Source organism: Lissotriton helveticus, chromosome 7 (genome assembly GCF_964261635.1).
Source record: "Lissotriton helveticus chromosome 7, aLisHel1.1, whole genome shotgun sequence".
Classification (NCBI taxonomy): domain Eukaryota; kingdom Metazoa; phylum Chordata; class Amphibia; order Caudata; family Salamandridae; genus Lissotriton; species Lissotriton helveticus.
Window position 1 is genome coordinate 1,090,521,737 of NC_136068.1, and position 21,914 is coordinate 1,090,543,650.

A 21,914-nucleotide genomic window follows, 5' to 3' on the forward strand; every position below is an offset into this window, starting at 1 on the left:
GTACCATCCCTTTACTTTAGTAGTACTGCTAATCATATATCTCTGCATACTGTCTAATGGTGGTTACAGCACATCCATTTTACACTAGAATAGCAACTGTTCAATAAATACTTATTTAAACGCCCAGACTGTTAATTCTGTGTATCTCTGAGACAAACTAAGTGAGCACTAGTGACTGAGCGAAAGGTAGTATATGGTTTCCACGATCAGGGTTGTCATGTTCTGAGGTTGCCAGAAAACTATTCTCCCCCGATACGAGGAGATTCTAGAGGCACTGTGAGCTAGCTGATATAGACAGGCTCACATATCCGGTGGGGGTGCACGGAGCCAGTCTGCCACCAATCCCACAGTTTATGTTATCCAAACGCGCAGGTCCTGTATAGGGAATATAGGAACTACACAACAATGCCCCGTCATTTGGTCGACATTATGGCCATAATATTCACGTCAGCTGGTTTTCCCTAATCCTGCATCCACTCCCTGTGCCACTTGAGTTGGTAAAGAATCTGAGTCTCAAAATACACTCTGAACAGACCCATGGACCTTCAGACAGGCAGTTTCCCACCTTTGCCCTCAGAAAAATAATCTACTTATCCCCATTTAGGGATAACCAAATGGATTATTACAATTACTACCTAACCAGAAATTTCCAAGCAGCAGCCCATTCAAAATTGAAACTTGACTGTTGAGAAGTCCCATAAAAAACTAGCATTTTATTCAATATCTGGCACAACTACAATGGGTTCTGGTAAAAGTACAGTTGATCCCTAAATCTTTATGCAAAGCGCACCAACACACGAGTGCATGGAAGGTGTGAAATAAAAGTTACATTAGGAGGCTGTGCTCAAAGATACGACTAGTCCTACTACCCTTATCCTCTCAGAGTAATTCTTCCTGCAGCACTACTACTTGTCTTTTTCTCCTGTGCTGCTCCTGCTCCCCTATTACCCACAGCTCCCTCAAATGCTAGACCAGAAGATCTGCACCAGTCAAGCGGCCCATGGCTAGCCATGCTGCTCTCAGTACTAGCCCTAACCCCTCGAACTAACTCGATTCACCTTAGTTAGTATCCCGGTTTCTTTCCATTGCTTTCCCTGCATACCTACTACTAGCCCTCACACTGGAAGCACCGAAGCATCTATGCCTAGTCCTGCTGTTGCCAGTGGGCATAATAAAACTGGAGGCTCCCCACTGGAAAGTACATAGAGACCCCCTGCGGTGGCTATTGTTAGTCCTCTGGGTGTCCCACTAGAAGTCATGCGACAACCATCTTAGCCCTCCTGGTAGCCACCGTTAAGCCTGCCACCTTCACTACGTGCTATTTCCGTCTCGTTGCTAAGACTGCTCTCCTCTAATATTGTGCAATACTAACCCCATTGCTAGCCATGCTCTGCCACTATTAGAGTAGTGGAGCACTGCCCTCTTGCACCTATGGCACTATTGCGCCACAGCTATTCTTGCATTCCCATTACGGCCACACTCCCCTCAACTGCTACTATCACCTGAGCTTCACTTGTCAAACAGCTAATTTACATTCCTCTACATTCTTCTAGTAACCTTAATCCCCATTCCCTCTTTGCCTTGCAGCTCCAAGCTTCCTCCCCCCTCCCCCCGCACCCCTCCAAGCCCATTCTCTATTTGTGGAGCATAAAGGGATCATCAATTACCAACACTAGGGAGGTGCTCCTCTTTGACACTGAAGGTACAGACACACCGGTCTGTTAATCAAACCAAATGTAGGGAGGTGGCCAGTAGGCTAGATGCCACCACTTTATAAAAAAACACAAATACATTTAGGGCTATTGGAGAAAAACAATTTGATATTATAAATATAGGAAACTCATCAGACTCACTGGCAGAATGTCAACTGAAAGAAAATACATAAATTCATCCCATGTTTTATCATAACTGGTAGGGCAGTATTCTGAATATAGTCCAACATTACCAGCTGTATAAACCATCTCATTCACATTGGAAACGTCCCAGTAGTTAGCTGTTAGCCACATTGCTTTGAAGCCTTTCAATCAGTGCATCATCAGGTACAAAAGAGGACAAAGTAAGGCCATTTCTTTGGAGTCCAAATCTTATGTGCAGTAAATTCAACAGGCGCTTTAGTCCCATCCTGTTTAGACTGTCTTTTTTCAGGAACAGCAGGTGGGAGAACACATCCTCAAGATGTGGGTATGGGACTGGAAGAGTCAGCAACATCTTGAATGCACCTAAGGCTATTTCCTGAAAACTGTGGTTTCCATCAGAGTCTGTGTAGTCATAGACTTCAACCCAAAAGCTCTCCATGCTCTCCTCTTCTGTGAAATGGCACGAAGACAGATTTGTCCACTGCAATTCCAAAACTTCAGCAGGGCATGTGAAAAAAATACCCGGGAGCTCAATAACAGTTTTTTTATCTGCTAAAGCCTTCTTTGGGCTTAGAAATTCAAGTTTCTCTACAGCACTCACTAATTCCAAAAGACGCATTTGGTACTGCATGAGCAGCAGCCTTATGAAGTCAAAGCACCTTTGGGCAATTTCTCCTTTGGAATCAGCAGGGAGTTCACTAGTGTCCATCTTCTGCTGGAATTCAACTCCAAGATCCCTCCTCTCTTGAATGCGGTAGATCGTGAGATTCTGAAAGTCCAAGCTCTGAAGTTCTTGTCCATTTTCTAAAACGCTTGGCTCTACAATTCTTTCCAAAGTGGAAAAGAACAGCCTTTGCAAATGATGGAATTTTTCTACTACGTCACCAGATTTATTCAGAAAAACCTGGTTGGCTATTTTAATATCCTGCAAAAAAGGCTTCAAAAAAGTGAGGTACAGAAAGTTGGCCTCATCATTGTACATTACGTGCAGTAACCGTGCAATGTAGCGCTGATCCACACACACTTCTTGGCAAAAGTGCAATTTTAAAGTGGCATAATGCTCTAAAATCTTTTCCACAAGATCAACCATAAATAGCCAATGGGTTCCAGATTGTGAAACCAGAGTCAATGGAGAGTCTCCTATTAGTCTCTGATACAACTTATTGCCATCAGCTTTACACTTTGCCAAATATTGCAAGCAGTTGTAGGTTTCCATGATCATAAATTCGAGGTTGCTGGGAAGACTCTGAACTCCTTTCTTGGCAATGTTCTCAAGTGAGTGGCAGCCACAACTCACAAGTTGTAAAGAGGGCAGCTTTTCCTTTAAACTAACGAACACAGAGTGATTCTGACTGCATATCACACTTGCCCCATCTGCAGCCAGTCCAACAAGGTTTTTGGTTTGAAGGTGGTTTTCATCCAGTAAGTCTAAAATAACTTGTGCCACATTTTCAGCAGGTGGTAATTCAATGATACCAAGGAAACTAATCACAAACTTCCTATGTAGTTGACTAAAATACCTAACATGAATGTACATAAGTGGTTTCACAAAAACATCAGTTGATTGTTCGACAAGTAAAGAGTATGGGGACTGCCCAACATCGTTCAGTAGCTGCTCCTTGAAATAGGGCCCCAAAAGGGAATTGACGATTTCCGTACAATGTGTGTCATGCATTCTAATAGCTCCAAATTCATCACCAAGAATGTCTGCTAAGTCTTTTAAAGCATTAATTTGTACATTGCATGCTGCATATGCTGCAATCCGTATTTCTCTCCTTTTCTGGACGTCAGATATTGGCTCAGCAGCCACTACATTGGGTGTCACAGACTCATCAGCAAGCATACTACGGGAAATGTGTTTACTGGTTTCACCATGAACCTTCAGATTATTGTAATGTGCACGAATTTCTATATGGCAGAATTTACATAACACTTTTGTTTTATCTGTTTGCACGGGAGCGATCCATCTTTGTAATTTGGGGTCAGACTCCCATTCTTTTCTGTAACACTGTTTATACTGTGACAATTTGCCCATTTTAAAATCAACTGATCTATCGAATGTGTCCAATGCAGGTTCAATGAGTTGGGTCCAATTGATTCAGAGCACACCTGTCAAATATTAATAAAGAAACAAGAGTTATATTACGGTCCACAATAATCACAGCTACCAAATAACAAGCATTGCCATACATTGATACCATCAGCATAGGTTTAGGGTAAAATCTTAACTATAAAGTCAGACGGCAGTACACATATTCCAATGCCATAACCATGTATTGCCTATCGAGGACACAATCAGTGTGCACAAATACTACTCACCAGCGGCGAATAAAAATACCTGGTGACTTGTCAAAAATAAACAAGCATTTGCAATGCAACAGGTCACGCATTTACGCGAGTTTGAGCTATTGGCATTGTTAAAGAACAATGCCTTTTATTTATGTTTTTTAACATAAATAAAAAGCAGTGTCATTTACAATGACAACAGTTTAAACTCGCATAATTGAGAGACCTATTGCATTGCAAATGCTTGTTTTAAACTGCAACGTTATTTAAAACTGTGGTTCTTGTTTTTTTCTCTCATTTCACTGCACAGTATTTGAATGAAACTCCCAGTCACAATCCAAGAAAGCTGGCAGCAGACACCTGCGGGCTGGCTGTAGGATCGCGGTGTCCAGCTGTGGAAGGCCAGAGCCGCTCCCTTGCGCCCCCCCCCCACCCACACACACACACACACACACACACACCAAAGACTTGTTCATTTTAATGCTAATAGACTATCTCCCTCCTAGGCTCGCTGCACCCGCCTGGGGTCCGGGGCGGGAGGGAGCACGATGTGTATCCTCAGGCCCCCAATTGTCGTTCTGCAGATAATTAATGGGGCTAATACATGGCTTGCTCAGGCGGCCCCCTCTCACATGCAGCTGGCGCAGTCTATTGGGTAGAAGAACCAGCCCAGGTATGTGGGGGCTTGATACACAGAGGGGAAAAAGGGCCCATACCTCTCCTCTGCCACCGGCCCCTCGGGCACCGACCCCACCCTCAGGATTCACAGGTAATTAAACGTGGAGGTGCGTGGGGGCGACTGGGCTGAAATGGCGATGGGAACCCCCATTCCAGGAAGTCAACCATTCACAAGCACATCCTGGAATTGAGATGAGGAAATAAAACAGAGACACGTCCTTCACCGCCTTCCAGCGGTGCCAGCTGCTCACTTCCGGTGGAGGGGGTGGGTGAGCCATGGGTCACCATGTGCCGCTGGAGAACTTTGTTGTGGAAAATGAACATTAGTCTTGGAGGCCGCACCCACCGTGTGCGCTGAAGCGATGCTCTTTCCATGCCCCCAGCGACCCCACCAAACAACTCATGTTAAGGCATAACCTTGGAATTATGCGGGAGTCGAGGCTCAAGCTATGCAGTAGTGTTCAGTAAATTACGCGACAAGAAAAGTCAAACCATGCAGCATAATGAACCATGCAGCATAATGCTGCACAATTTGTAATAGTATTACTTCATTATTTCATCATTTTCAAACTTGGTAACTACGTGATTAAACAGTGTCTTGCCAAGTATAGCATAGGTCACCTATTGCAGTGCGAAGCAGCACGCCAACGGTGAGCTGACCTATGGGAGCGGTGTGGCGCAGCGGCCAGGGCGGCCGACCCTGGAGCGCAGGACTCACGGCGGCAGCCCTGTTCTGCTGATCTTTTCAAGCAGCTTTTTTCAAAACAATGCAACAGTGCCAGATAAGACGGGCCCAGCAATTAAGTATCCGGCATTTCAAGTTTGCTTCTGCAGTGAACCCCTTCCCTGCTCTTATCCTGCAAGTGTCTAAAATGCATCAGAATGCATGGATACATGGTAGTTTTTTTTTTAAACTATACTACTATTATAAAGAGAGAACTTGCACCTTTTGGCCAGGTAAACTCGGGAACCACAGCGCCAATCCACACACCCAATACATTGTTGGAATCCTCAGGGTGTGTAGATGGACATAGGCGACATTAAATTAAAAAAAAACGTAAATCAAAAAATTAAATTTTGTAAACAAAGTAGTCCCCTAAAAACAAGCGCCGGCCGCGACGTAGCGCTCACCGCGACCTAGACGTAATGACGATATGCGGGGAGGAGCGGTGACGTGCGGCGAGGAGTGGCAGTGGAGCCCGGAGTGGGCGGCGGCTCAGGTAAGCGGCGGCGAGGAGTGGCGGTGAAGTCCGTTGCGGGCGGCTCAGGTAAGGCAAAGGCAGGCTGGAGGCGAGCGGGAGGATCGAGGCGGGAGGCGGGCTGGGCAATGTCGGGGCTGGAGGCGGGAGGTGGGCTGGGCTATGTCGGGGCGGGCGGCGGCGAGGCGGGAGGGATGCGGTCTGGGCGATGTCGGTGCGGGCGTGCACAGAGCCTTAAAATGCTGCCCCCAGCCCCCTTTTCCCCCAGGCAACGCCGGGGCGGGCTGCTAGTAATTATACACAATGAAATTATTTTTAGGAATGAATAAAATTAGCAGTGTAGACATTTTAGTTGGTACGGGAACATTTGCAATAGAACACATAGGGGGCGGCGGTGGAAGTGCTCCAACACCTAGGTGAGAACCATGTGCCCCAGGCGGGTATTAATCTGTCACGTCCGTTGTGCTGTCTGGGGGCGAGAGGAGAAAGACGGGAGGGAGGTTTTCGGCAGTGGCTGGAGGGGGGCTTGAAGCGCTCCAACACTCGGGGGGGGGGGGGGGTGGAATCTGGCTTTTCATTGCATTGCCTGGGGCGAAAGCCGATAGGAGAGAGCCGGACGTATCCATGTGGGGGGCAGTCCCGCTAAATAGTGTTCCAAGATGTGGCATGCTCCTGGGAGTGGAGTCCTCTATTCGCCAGCCTGCGCAAGTTCGCCCCTTCGCACTTCGTCCACCCGAGAACCTCTGCTCGTCAGTGTGCGATGTTCGGACCCATGGGGGCCGTCCTGGAGAGACGTGGAGCCGCCTCAAGGAGCTTGACCTAGTCTCCATCTGTACGTAGGGTAGTGACGTGCCCCAACCCCCAGAGAGTTTGGTGGTTCTGTAAGTGTATCTTAGCTTGTTGTACCAGCACATTATTGAGGGGTTCGTTGTCTGAGGGGCTCCGGTCCGCATTTACAGCGCTGCTGCAAGCGCGGACGTAGACTTATCTTTTGCTGCCGTCAGCCTGCTTTCCTTCTGCTGAAAAGGTTTATTATCTTTATGCGGCCATGTGTTTGGCTCCATAACGATAAGAAACCTTTTGCAGCAGAAGGAGAGCAGGCCAGGCCGTCCAAGTGGGACGGCCAAAAATAGGGAAAAGTATGTCACACAAACCGGTTTTCCAATGGCTGGCCACCGTTTAGCATAAACGGTGACGCCGGCCAATGGAAAAGAGGGGCGGGCTTAAAGCCTGTAACAGAAGCTCCTCTAAAACATAAAATGTTGCCAGCGAGACTTCGCGTGCGCAGCCTATGCAGGCGAGACCTAAAAAAGGCATGAGGGCCAGATTAGAGCCCTGCGCTTTTTGTTCTCTCTCCCCAGTAAAGATGCCCATTGGATTGAGTTGAAAATAGGGTCAGGTTATTAGTTTCTTTCGAACCTACACTCAGCAGAAAGGTTTTTATAAGGCAAGAACAGGCAAACATAATTTTGTACCTCAAACATGTGACTACCTTTCATGAAAAGAGCATTTCCCGCGTTTTCATTCACTTCTCTGTCCATCTTCTCTCTACTCATATGCTCAGTCTCTTCAATCTTCTCATTCCTGTGGCAGACCCGTTTTGCTGTTTCCCCCTTTCTCTTTCCCATTCATTTCCTTTTTCTCCAATTCCTTGTGCATATTCCTGCCTCCCTTTTCATCTTCCTGCACTGTCCTCATCCCTTTAACCACCATCTTCCCCCTTCTATCCCTTATTGTTAAATACTTCCACACTTTCCACTCCAATTTTATTCCTTCCTCATCAAGAGATAACTCCAAGCTATCTCCTCATTTTCTGTCACACTCTATAGAGATAAATGTCCTTTCCTAATTCAGGAATCTGTATCACCAAGCCGCAGTTACACTTTTTGTGGCCTGCGACTGCCTACCAGTAAACTAAACAATATGCGAGTCCTTTGGAAGTGCCCAGTGTTTTCACAATGTTCATAAGCAAAAACACAAGACTCTTCTAGTAAGGGGGGTGCACTCAAAGTAGTCTCCCACTCCTAGTTGAGTGTGAATACTGTATACTCATGCCAGACCCCATGGGAGCCTGGCAGTGGCATATGATTCTAGTGCATAAGTACAGACATTTTTTACGTGTACTTTGGATTGGGTCATCGCCTACCGGAATTCTGCACAAATTCTGGGCAGTCACCCAAACTCTGAGGGTCTACAATTCCTCCACCAGTGTACTGTGTATAGCATGTTACACGTAAGATAAGTGACTAGAAGACTATGTGCATGGTGACTGGCGTCTTAAAGAGGACACAGCAAGTGCCTGCACCAAACTGCTTTGCTTCCAGATTATTTTTGTCCATTTTGCATACACGACAACCAGCCCATGGAACTTTTAACCAGGGATCCCAAAGATAACTGGTGAGATGGATGAATATACTCCCACATCATGCTAGCCAGAACAGAACATCTGCATTGCAACAGTACCCGAGTTAGTCTTCTTTGTTTTTGTTGTGCTGGACGTTAAGCAGCTTCTTTTCTTCCTTTGTGTTTTTGTGGCATCACCTAGCATTGAGGAGATCTCTGCTATTAAAGTTTGGTTTCAATCCAGCTTATAAGCATAGCTTTACCAGCTGATAACACCTCCTCCTCTGCCTGTTTGAAAAGAAGGGAGAAACTTTGAGAAAATGCTCACTACAGCGATTTGGGGAGGTTTTCTGAGTAATCTGCCCGTCTCCTTCAAAGCAGTCTAAATACTGGGCTCATCCAGCCAAAAACTATTCTGAGTCTGAACTTCAAGAAGCACCTCTTGGCTAACAGCCTGTAACGCAGTCCTATTCATGGTTTAGTACTTTGGACATAGTTATGCTGCTGTGAACTGGAAGAAGTGGAAGTTTTACGGCCTGGTGTTGAAAGGCACAGTCATGCTGAACAAGATCCAGAAGGAAGGCTTAGTTGACTGAAACCTGCATGGACATGGTCTTGGGGAATTGCACTACACAGACGTGCAGGCCACTTGGAGGACAGCTTTTGTGAGGACATGGTAAAGTATCTGCTGAGAACATTTAAGGACTGTGAGTCTTGTTTAAGTGCATCATCCCCAAACTACCTCATTTGAACAACGATTTTGGAAAGTCTAGGTTTGCGGGTTTTTATCTTGAGAGAGACACAGATTTTCCTCTTCATCAAAGGCTGTAAGAAGCGGCCTGCAAGCTGCAATAGTTGGCTCCTGTTCCAGTTATCTTGGTTTCGGTCGTATGACCATTTACAATCATGATTGGATTCTAACTGTAAATCCCAGTCTCACAGCCCCAAATGAAAAGCTAGCAAGACCAGACAATACATTGCCAGCAGAAAAAACTCAATCATGAATGTTTAAGCACTGCAAATGGTGTACTCCGAGTTCTAGGCCAAGACCAACAGATCTTCCTGCATTAGCTTTGAGTCTGGACCTATTTGACAGCTGCCATCTTGAAACTCTGTACTGTTCATGGATACAGCAGACCATTGTACCCTGCGAATTTCTGTTAACTGGACACCAATATTCTATGTCAATGGTTAGTAGCCACTGACACCGTTATTTCACCTTTAGCTTCAATGGGATCTTTGTCAAAGCGGGTGACTTTATTTTTTAATCGTTTTTGCAGACTATCGCCTGCCAAGGCACAAACTCACTGGATATTTTGGTCTTAGCCCAAGAGCTGCTGATAAACTAATGCAAAGATATATAGCGTCATAGCCAACATGATATATTACAACACTTGGCCTATCACCACTGCCTCATTGACTAAATGTTGTAAAAAGTGCGCTCTGTAAAAGATTTGTGATCAAAACGTTCACCCATGTAACTTGAATTGTAGCACTAACTGCATACGCTCTAGAACGGTGTACAGGGGTCTTTATCTCTTGCCCAAGATGGTGCTGAACTTTATGGCTGTTCGTGTTCTGAATTTTGAACGTACCCATTTCTCTTTAAATCAAAGCAGTCTAATTATTGTTTTCCTACATAGTGGTCTGGAGTGTAAATACTTTGAAATATAGTATCTGAATATCAATCCACTTCCAAATTAAGCCTGGGCTGGTTGGCCTTACTGCCCACGTACAAAGGGAGTTACCTGGTCATCCAACTGAAATGTAATACTACCAGAGACCCTAGGAAACTCAGGGTAAGTTTTAGTACCCACCACAGATACCTTTCAGAACACGCCAATGGCCCCAAACCCAAGCAAAACCCCTTTCACAATACTCTGACATCCCTTTACCCTTGTGCCTGCTCTATAATCCTGATAGAAAGGGTATGGTCCTATTGGGAATGATAGGGTCTAAAAGGGGTATGGACTTTGGATGCCAAGTGTATGGATAAAATAATGTCTCCAGGGATTTTGCGAAAAGGGGTCTTGATCGTACAATGTAGCAAAGTGGGGGTGGGAGATCGGTGAGGAGGAGAGATAGAGAGAAATAAAACAGACAAGTTACAAGTTAGACAGGTCTCCTAGAAGAAAATTTGTAAGGGATCACAACACCAGGCCCTTATACTTATCATGGCAATTAACGTGAGTAACCTAACTCGGCTATACACTAATGCAACAATAGTCAAATGTAAACAACAACTGATTTCAATGCAAAGGAAAGACAAGATTTGGAGGTGCATTTGCACTATAAAGGCCCTTCTTAGATAGGAAGCATTCTTCAGTGTTAAATGTTCTGGTAGACTGTCCAAAGTGTGGCCTACAGAGGGCACTCCGAAAAGTTATATATACTGAGACATAGTAGCAGGGTTGGTGATTGTTTAAGGTGAAATACTCACCACTGACTACTGAAGACTGCTCCCCCAAAACAGAAGTGCGCCACAAAGCGGGTCTGATACCAGACGGCAAGGTCAGCAGGGCCACTCTGATGCAGGAGTAAGCTGTGTCTCTAAGCAACCATTACACTCTGAGTGAAGGGGGTGGTGAAGCAGCCTGGCTGATGGCAACTAGAGCTTTAAAATATGGTAAAAGTAGGAAGCCATGCCTATGGCAGTTTTGTGTGTATGGAAAACAAGCAGAAATGGTCCAAATGGAAAAGAGAACAGTAACTGGAATCCCAAAGTGCAGGTGACCTGTCACATTGGTGAAGTGTTTTAGTATACGTCTTCTCCCTCCCCACTGGCCTCCTAAAATGGTGGGAAAAACAACTAGTCCTCTCTGTGGAGCATACTGTTGAGAAGTGGTGGAGTAAGGAAAGCAGATGCAGATTGGACAGAGAAGCAGATGCTCTCTGGCTTCCCAATTGAATGGGAAAGTGATGGAGTGCAGTGGTGCATACTCCTCAGGAAGCGAGGCAGGACCCCAAGAACCTCTAAGGTTACTAGAAGGGTATTTAACCCCTTCTACGCTCATGACGAGCTCAGCTCGTCATGAGGTACACCTCTCGTACTTATGACGAGCTAAGCTCGTCATGTAACGCGGGTTTAAAAAAAAACCTCAGCGCACCGCGGTAAATCCCACCGCGGCTAAGGTGTTAAAAGTGGACATAACCCTCTCCTGGGAGAAGAGAAGACCCTAGCCTGCCAACAGTGCCTGGTCGCCAAGAGGACCCTCATGGGCACAGAAAATGACCCCATACCCACTGGTTTGCTCAACATCAGAAATGTCGAGTTCTGGGTTGGCAGGCTTTGCCATGGAAGGTGGGAACACAAAAAAAAAAAGTCACCTCGGTGACAATGATGCTCTAAAAATAAAATATTTAATTCATTCTTACATTAAATGCCTGCCCAGCTTCAGATGGAGATCCGGAGAGGTTGCACATTGAGCCCCCACTCATGCAAAAGGTGACGAGGGTCATTTAGGGTGGCGTGGTGTGGCTGAGGGTAAAGGAATATAGGTGCTGGAGGGCAGATTATGACAAGACAACCACTCACTAACAGCCTCAGCCATGACCACCTCCAGCTTTCCCTTGCTTGGTGAAAACCAGTGCAAACTAAGCCATCCACAGTCTGGAGCTCAATACTCACAGGCATGCTGAAGAGGAGTGAGAGACCCATGTCAATAGTTACACATAAAATTAAGTAGCGCGATAGTGCGACTGCTTTTTGCCCTATTTACATGATTTTATTACAAATATATTAGAAACTGATGTGGACATACAAAGCGATGCCTTTTGCAACAATCCATGCGTTATGTACAATTTACTGAAAGATTATTTGCTGTTTGGAGTATTCATTTTGAGCGGATACATATTTTACCACATCTCTGTAAACAAGTAACTATGTTGCAATTGTCTCCTTCAGGACACTTTGTATTGCTCAAGTAGTGACACGTGAGGCACACTGGCAGGGTAATATGGTGCTCCTCTCTGCTTGTAAGAAATAGCACACTGTTGGTGAATATAAGGGAGCAGCCTCCTATGCCTTGTACTACGTAAAGCCTTTTTTACCTGAGAAAAATGTCAAACCATCAGTTAACCTGACCACTATCACACATATTTTAGGCAATGCATCCTAGAATTAACAGAATATTTGAGACACTATTTAAGACAGTGGGCCAGCTACTCTAATCTCGGGCATCATTTCCTGCTTGCCTTGATCAGACGAGAGGTGACTACCTCCATTTAAGCAAGAGATACATTAAGCACACATGTAAGAGCACAGTTCTGGAAGTGTGACTTACTTTTGCTAATATTGGCTCTGGTTCTTTGGCCTCTATGAATAGGGAAATAGAGGCTCCCATCAAAGGACAGAGCTCATGCACCTACAGAGCAATAACAAATACTTAGTGAATCAGATTGCGAGAGGCTTGCAGTCTCAGATCGATCAACTAATGCAATTTAACCAGTTTCCATAGTAAGTCAAAATAGAATTCCTGATTTAGGGTGCATATGTATCAGAAATAAATGTCAAATGTCATTAATTTAATTCCACTGGCCCTGCATATTATCAGTTTCTGGTATCTATCTACACTCTGTGTCTTGCCTCACAAAGCTGCATTCGGGCTTGCTACTGAGAGTCTGGGATGGGGAACTTGATAAGTCAAATTCACAGGATGAACCTTCTTTTGGTGTGGTGATTCGATAACACCAAGGAGCAGTCAATTTGTGAATACTATACACAAGAATGATTATGTAGCGCAGTGCTTCCCAAACTTTGTAGAACCCCGACCCAATTTTAAGAACAACAAACTTTCGCGACCAACCTTGCTTTAATGGACAGTGTGCACTGTGGACCAGCTTGGTGGGTTTTGCAGCAACACAGTTAAGTGTTTTGGTCCCTTCTGCAGTCACAAATCATTTCTTCTTTTCCCCAAAGACTAACATTCTTAACTCTTCTGTAATGAAGGTTAGGCCAGGACCAGAGAAAGGGATTTGCTGCTCTTTGACCATTACATTTATGGATGCTCTGGTGTCTACTCATGCATTACTCATTAATACATTGATTCTGCTTTACATCTCTAGACCTTTAAGTGACAAGTGTCAGGGGCTGGTGGTCAATAATCAGCACATTCGGCATGTCCGTTTTGTATGGTTTACAGAGCTGACAAAGTACTCTTTTAAAGGGAGGAGGCCTGACATTGCAACCTATAGATCAGTAACCGAGCACTGTATGTTACGGCTTCATGTCCAACATAAGGCTATATGTCACACTAACAGCCAGAAAAGGCATCATTGCGGCTACCAAACAGTTTTACACACAGCCTGCAACATTGCAAGTTATGCAACTGGAAATTGGTGCACAGAGGATTTGGGTCTGCAGGAGAGGCAAGGTAGCCGACAGTATGTATTAAAAAAAATTTGAATGCTGGTGTGTGTCTGTGTGTCTGTGTGTCTCTCTCTGTCTCTCTCTGTCTCTCTCTCTCTGTCTCTCTCTCTGTCTCTCTCTGTCTCTCTCTCTGTCTGTCTCTCTGTCTGTCTGTCTCTCTGTCTGTCTGTCTCTCTGTCTGTCTGTCTCTCTGTCTGTCTGTCTCTCTGTGTCTCTCTCTCTGTCTCTGTGTCTCTCTCTCTGTCTCTCTGTGTGTCTCTCTCTGTCTCTCTGTGTGTCTCTCTCTGTCTCTCTGTCTCTCTGTGTCTCTCTCTCTGTCTCTCTCTGTCTCTCTCTCTGTCTCTCTCTGTCTCTCTCTGTCTCTCTCTCTGTCTCTCTCTGTCTCTCTCTCTGTCTCTCTCTGTCTCTCTCTCTGTCTCTCTGTGTCTCTCTCTCTGTGTCTCTCTCTGTCTCTCTGTCTCTGTCTGGTGTAGCCAACCTTGGACTAATACTGGCTCCGATATAATGGTTGTAACCTGGGCCTATTGTCAGCATCAAGAGAATTATAGGGCAAAGCTACGATAAAAGGCTGGCCCTGGCATGATGGTGGTAATGTTTGGCAAATTCGGGACATGCATGGCATGATGGTGCACACACCAGCTAAAATACAGGTCCTGACATAATGGCCGCAATTCTTAGCATATTGGGGCCATCCAGAAGCTGATGATCTTACTGCTTATCCTTGTAAAAGTGCTGACCTTGGCAGAAACGTGACAATGTTCGACATGTTGAGAGTATCAGCAAAATGATGGCGCCCAACCTAAATTTCATTACAAGACCGGAGGCTACATTATGCATTATCCTTTAATGCAACTCACAAGCAGCCGCACTACATCACAAAGGCTAAAAGTTCTAGAATAGAGATAACACAGGATAAAGGGTATAACCAGGAAACAGTCTGACTCTTTTAAAAGCGGCTCACAAGCAGATAAGTCACTACTTTTAGCTCTCTCTAATTGTTTATTATTATACTTGTTTGGTATTTCTAAGCTTGTACAGTTTTATTAACTTAAGCTTATGTGACCGCTTATACAATCTTTTAATCTCCCTGTGCATTCCTTACGGTCTTCCGTGGTGTCGCTGGTTTCCCCCTCCCACCCCTTCTCTTCCACGACTTCCCCCTCCGCCGAATCCCCTTCGACGGCTTTAATGACTCTCGAGCTCTCATACCTCTCAAGCTCTCATACCCCTCTTGCGCGCGTCTCTCAGCGAGGTATATTCATGTAATTTCAGTTAACTCGCTCAACTCTTGTGCATTTTATTTCTATCGTTTAACTTACTTTTAGCCGCTCCGGACGCTCCTCACACCCCCGATGTACCTTATCTTTACACGCATCGTACGATGAGAGGAAGGGACCCTAGCAACGCCTTCGTTACGTGCCCCTTCCCTTGCATGCATTCCTCTAACTCCGGTGGCGGATGGCTCGAGCGTTTTTCTTGTCAGTTACAACGCTCTCTCTCACCCGCTGCCGGAGGCTCTTCTTAACGCGCACTTCTTATTATATATCCTTCTTGTTTGATTATAAAAGAAGATTAGAGGTTGCTACCCCGCTTTTAATTATTTCTAATTATATTTAAAAAAAGGGGTGGATTTACCTACCTAGCACTGTCATTACTTGCTTATACTTGCTTGCTCGACATTGCCTTTACTTAATACTTGTCTTTGTCACTTTGGCTTTGTCATTATTTATTTATACTCATTGACACTGCCTTTACTTTAATATTTGACACGGTCTTTACTCTAATACAAAAAACACCATGTCCGACATTGAGTCAGACGATGCTGCTGCTAGCTCTCCTGCACCTGTTAATCAATCCCTTAAAAAATTCTACAACAGGAGATCAAATCCTGTATGCTTGTAACCCTTAAAGAGGTTATGTCCTCCAAGAGACCGCTTGATACCCAGGAACCCCCCCTCTAACTGCATCAACGGTAAGAGGACAAAAAAAGTCAAGACACTGTGACGTATCTTATCAAAGCACTACAGGTGGCCCTAGCGCCTCTTCTGGATCGGGAGGTCCTACCACCTCACACTGGATGGGAAGCCCTCGCGCCTCACTTGACCCGGATGTCCCTCGCGACACTTTTTTGAGCGGTGCCCATGGCGGCACAGATTTGAACGGTGTCCCTAGCGGCACAATTTGGAGTAGTGCTACTAATGATCTTGACTCAACATCCTCGGAGGAGGGTGTCTCAAGGGATCCTGACGACGAGTTAGTCTTGGACCTAGATGAGGTCGACCCTGACTTTAATACCCAACCTGACCAAGAGCCAACCTCCAAAAATATGATTTTCAACCCGCTCGGGGAAGAGATGTTCTCCCCCCTTAACATCTCTCGACTTAATAGTTCTAAATGGTTTCCCCAAGAGCATGTCTCCTGCTTCGTTACTCGTTGGCTAAGAAACCTGCTTGATAGAGACACTCGCAACACTATGAGATCAAAGTCTCCAAGACCTACTATTGAAGAGAAGGTGTGTCAAACTCCTAACCTCGATCCCGACCTGATCAAATTCCTGTTCAAGCTAGGGAGAGATCCTAGAAAAGGTCTGGAGAGAGTCCTTAAGGGCTGCCAGGATCGTCTTCTAGATGTGCTTGGCCCACTCACTAGAATTCTGGACCTGGCCGAGGAATCTCACATCTCAATCAATCAATCAACCAACCAGGGGTTTGTTAAAGCGCGACTACTCACCCGTAAGGGTCTCAAGGCGCTAGGGGTGGGGGGGTGCAGGTTCCATTCCATCAAGGAGGGGGTCTGTCGAAGAGCCAGGTTTTGAGGTTTCTTGCGAAGATGGGGAGCGATGTCTGTCTGAGGTGGAGCGGAATGGCGTTCCATGCTTTGGCAGCGAGGAAGGAGAAGGAGCGGTCTCCCGATCTGGTCTTTCTGGTGCGGGGGACCACGGCGTAGGAGGGCTGGGCTGATCGTAGGGTCCTTTGGGGTGCGTGGAATTTGAGTCGGCTGTTCAGGTATGCTGGTCCAGTGCCGTGGAGGGCCTTGTGTGCGTGGGTGAGCATCTTAAAGGTGATTCTCGCCTCGACGGGGAGCCAGTGGAGTGTGCGCAGGTGCTGGGAGATGTGGCAGTGTTTTGGCAGGTTGAGGACCAGTCTTGCGGCGGCGTTCTGGATGTTCTGTAGCTTGCGGATGAGGTTTTTGTTTATTCCGGCGTAGAGTGCGTTGCCGTAGTCGAGTCTGCTGGTGACCAGGGCGTGAGTGACTGTCTTTCGGTGTTCGAGGGGGATCCATTTGAAGGTCTTACGAAGGAGGCGGAGGGTGTGGAAGCAGGAAGATGAGACAGAGTTGATCTGGCGGTTCATTTTGAGCTCGGAGTCCAGGATGATTCCCAGGTTGGTGCGTGGTCTGTGGGGGTTGGCGGGTTTCAGAGGGCGGTGGGCCACCAGGTGTCGCTCCAGGCGTCGGGGTTCGGGCCCATGATGAGTACTTATGTTTTGTTGGTGTTTAGTTGTAGGCAGCTGTTTTTCATCCATTTGGCGACGGCTTCCATGCCTTCTCGAAAGTTGCGTCTGGCGGTGTTGGGCTCGTTGGATAGGGAGAGGATGAGCTGGGTTGCGTATGAAACGATGTTGAGTCCGTAGGTTCCGACGATGGGGGCAAGTGGAGCCATGTAGACGTTGAAGAGCGTCGGGCTGAGGGAGGAGCCCTGGGGGACTCCGCAGGTGGTAGGTGTGGGGTCCGAGAGGAAAGGGGGGAGTCTGACCCGCTGGGTCCTGCCGGAGTGGAAGGAGCAGATCCAGTCGAGGGCCTTGTCCTGGATTCATGCGTCATAGAGTCTGCATATTAGGGTGTGGTGGGAGACTGTGTTGAACGCCGCTGATAGGTCGAGGAGGATGAGGGCTACTGTTTCTCCTTTGTCCAGTAGGGTGCGGATGTCGTCTGTTGCGGCAAGGAGGGCGATTTCCGTACTGTGGTTTTTTCTGAGGCCGGATTGGGAGGAGTCGAAGATGTTGTGTTCTTCAATGAATGTGGCGAGTTGGCTGTTGATGGCTTTCTCGATGACTTCTCGCTGGGAAAGGGAGCAGGGAGATGGGTCTGTAGTTTTTGAGGTCGGTGGGGTCCGCTGAGGGTTTCTTTAGGAGGGGGTTCACCTCGGCGTGTTTCCAGTCGTCGGGGAACGAGGCAGTCTCCAGGGGGCGGTTGATGGTGTGGCGGAGCATGGGTGCGATGGTGTCGGCTGGTCTGTTGAAGATGTGGTGAGGCCAGGGGTCCGTGGGGGCCCCTGAGTGGATTGACTTCATTGTCTTCAGTGTGTCTTCGGTGGTGAGGGCTGTCGAGTCATCAATCGCTGGTTTCCGGGTGTCGGGGGTGGTTGGTGAGGGTTCAGTGTGTTGGTTGTCTTCGTCGAAGTGGTCGTAGATGCTCTTGATTTTGTGATGGAAAAAGGTGCTGAGTTTGTCGCAGAGGTCTTGTGAGGGAGGGATGTCGGTAGACTCGCTGGTGGGTTGGGCGAACTCCTTGATGATGCTGAAGAGTTCCTTACTGTTGTGTGCGTGGGTGGAGATTCTGTCTTCAATCGCTTTTTTCCTCGTTTCTCTGATGAGTTGATGGTGGGCGTTGGTGCCGGCTCTGAAGTGGTTGTGGGCTTCTGTGGATTTTGTGTTTCTCCAGGCCTTTTCGAGGCGGCGGCATGTGCGCCTGGATTCTCGAAGTTCGGTGGTAAACCATCTGGCTTTCTTGGCATGGGTATTGTTGTTTTTCTTGAGGGGGGCTATGGTGTTGGTGCTGTCCGAGATCCATCTATGCAGGGTTCAGGCTGCAGTGTTGGGGTCGTCGTTTTCCACGATGGTTGGGGTGGAGTTGTTGAGTGAGGAGGTGAGCTGGTCGTCGGTGATTTTGGTCCAGTTTCTTTGTGGAAGCAGGTGCTGGTGTCTGTGGATGGTGGGGGTTCTGAAGGTGAAGTGGACGCAACGATGGTCGGTCCATGGGAGTTCGGTGGTGTGGCTGAAGGTGATGGAGTTTCCTGTAGTGAAGAGGGGTCGAGGGTGTGTCCTGCGGAGTGCGTGGGCTCGGTCACGATCTGGCGGAGTCCAATGTTGTGGAGGTTGTCCAGGAGGCATGTGGTTTTGGGGTCCAGTTGATTGTCGAGGTGGAAGTTGAGGTCTCCCAGCAGGGTGTAGTTGGTGGATGCGATGGCCTGCGGGGAGATAATGTCCGTGATGGAGTTGGCGAAGGGTCCGCGGGGTCCAGGGGGTCGGTAGATGAGGGTTCTGTGGTATTCGTGTACGTATTGTATGTGTGGCGCGTGTGTGTGTGTGGCGCGAGTATGGTATGCTAGTGTAGAGCGTGCATGGAGTGTGAGTGTGGAGTGCGTGGAAGAGCATTTGTAGAATGCAGGTGGGAGGCAGTTGCTGGAGGGAGAGGCGGAGGAGGTCCGGTGTTCATGTTGCTGTATTACCTGATACTATCTAATAAAGAAGAAGACTGACAAGCAACCCTGTCTGCGTGTATCTACTTACAATATATGGCGACGAGCGGGATTCAGCGACAGCAACATTGAGCACAAAATTTTTTTACTATTTTAACTTTATTGTTCATTCAACTGTTGCTCAACTACCTTCTAAACGATACGATTCAACTAAACCAAGCAGCGATCTCCTCGACGAATTGGTATGCTTTTCTTTTAAAAAAAAAAAAAAGGGAATTGTTTTTACCTTCAAATACACTATTTCTTATAGTGCATCTTTCAAGTTGTTCTCTGAACCGGCAGCAGCTCGCGCGGGTTGTTTCCAGGCAAGTAATGCTACAACGTCAGTACTACGTCGAGTGTCACCACGTAGTATCGTCAACACGCTCACGCTGATTGCTACGTACAGCGGCCATCTCTGTTGCTTTCGTTGCATAGCAACGCGTTTACGGAGCAACACACCAAGTACGAGATGCGCTAAGGAAATAACGCGCTTTGGGAAAGAAGCAAATTAACAGTATTGTGAGTGTAAATTTTAACGCCGGTTGTTTTTTTTCTCTGCAAATTACCAGTTTTAACACCGTGTAACCGGCGAACTGTTAAGCAACACAACCAGAGGTTAAGTACCATTCTAATTTTGAACTTTGGCGAACTATTTGCGCAAGCATTAGCAGTTGAGTGAGCAACATAATTAGAAGAAGTCAAATATTATTATTCCATTCTGAACTTTGGTGAACTTTTTGCGCAAGTACTTACAAAAGAAGTTTTTTTTGTATGGTTATAACGTATACTTCATTGAAATGTCTTCAATTCATCCACCACCATTTTTTCTAGCAGAATCTGGTGAACCTCCCATTGCATGGGACTTATGGTTAGACATGTTTGAAGCTTATGTAGAAGTTTTAGCTGAAGAGGAGTCTTCACAAGAAAGGAAAGTGTCATTACTTAAACATAGATTAGGTGCTGTAGGATTAAGAGAATTTAAAAATCTTCCTAAAATTGAGAACGCTGGTGATATGGGGGTTTACCAATGTGCTGTCAAACAAATGCAAGAGAGATTTGGGAGGAAAATTAACGTAGTGATGGAAAGGTTCAAGTTTTATTCAAGGGCTCAGAAAAGTGATGAATCCATTGACCAATATGTATCAGCTCTAAGAGGGTTGGCTGTCACATGTGAATTTGAGAGCATGACATATGACCAAGTGTTACGTGATCAGATTCTCATGAAGACAAAATCAAAGAAAATCCAAGAGAAACTATGGTCATCTGGAAGCACTTCTTTAAAGAATGCTATTGAGGTCGCTAGGGGTGTAGAAATTTCTGATCAGTGCATTCGTGAGGTCAGGAATGAAAAGAATGACTCTGAGTCTAATTCCATTAATGCTGTAAATAAGGGTGACATGTCTAAATTCAAGAGTGATAATAAAGTAACAAATGTTTCTTCCTATCCCAGTAAGAAAGGAAATGAAAAAAGTTTTGAAAGAAATAATGACCCGAAAAAATTTGCATGCTTTAGGTGTGGGTCTTCTACTCATTTAGCCAATTACAAATGGTGTCCTGCTCTTGACAAAATTTGTACCAACTGTAAAAAGAAAGGACATTTTACCAGAGTATGTCGGAATTTCAAGGCTAAAGTTAACTACTTACAAGATATTGAACAGGATAACATTAATTGCGTCCAAGATGAGAATCAAGATGATGTTTTCCATGTTGTGGGTGACATATGCAGCATTCACGATGAAATTGTTAAAGGGGCATGCAGAGTTAAAAAGTTACCATCTTGTTTTGTTAATATTGATGGGCTAGAAGTAAAGGTCATGGTGGATTCTTGTGCCTGGTATACTATTATGGGTATGGATTCATTTAAATCCTTATGGCCCAGCAGGCCATTATTAGGCCCTGATATACACCCTGGAGGTTACACTGGACACAGAATACCGTTAGAAGGGTTTATAGTAGCCAAAATAAGTTTTGGAGGTAATTCTTGTCAGGGAAAAATTTACGTGGCCAATAAGGGTGCAACAATTTTGGGATGGCCACACATTTACGATTTAGGTATGAAAATTGACCCTAGACGAGAATTCCCAGTTTATTCTATTCAAGATGAGTATATTGAAAAAGATGATTACTCAAGCCTTCCGGAAAAATTTTCTGATGTATTCTCAAGTGGAATTGGTAAAATGGTAGGATTTAAGCACAGAATAATTCTAAGGGATGGCGCATGTCCTGTTCGGCAAAAACTTAGAAACGTTCCGATCAGTTACAGAGAAAAATTGGGCGAGATACTTAAAAAACTGTGTAGTGATGGTATTATTGAACCGGTTGAAAGCTCTGATTGGGTTTCACCAGTAGTTATTTCGCTTAAATCCAATGGCGAATTGCGCCTGTGTGTAGACCTAAGATGTTTAAACGAGGCTATTTGGGTTGACACATTTCCTCTTCCAAACTTGCAAGAATTGACATCATCTGTGGGTGGTTCTTCTTGGTTTTCCAAGATAGACCTAACTAGTGCGTACCACCAAATCGTGTTAGAGGATGATTCCAAACATTGCACTGCCTTTATTACCACAGAAGGGATGTTTAGGTATAAGCGCATGCCTTTTGGGCTCGCTAGTGCATCTGCAGTATTTCAAAGGGAAATGTGTAGAGTTTTACAGGGGATCGATAATGCAAAAGTGTTTCAGGATGATATCTTAATATTTGGGAAAAACAAAGAATGTCATGAC

At 45.9% G+C, this 21,914-nt stretch overlaps 1 protein-coding gene across 1 annotated transcript in view; it reads right to left on the reverse strand.

Annotated features, from left to right (window-relative positions):
• Positions 1 to 695: 695 nt before the first annotated feature.
• Positions 696 to 21,914, reverse strand: part of LOC144769990 (uncharacterized) — a 35,829-nt gene continuing 14,610 nt past the window's right edge. Inside the window, exon 2 of the mRNA XM_078654186.1 lies at positions 696 to 3,965. Within this exon, the coding sequence (XP_078510312.1) occupies positions 1,990 to 3,891 (1,902 nt within the window). The 5' untranslated portion in view covers positions 3,892 to 3,965 and the 3' untranslated portion in view covers positions 696 to 1,989. The remainder of the gene's footprint in view (positions 3,966 to 21,914) is intronic.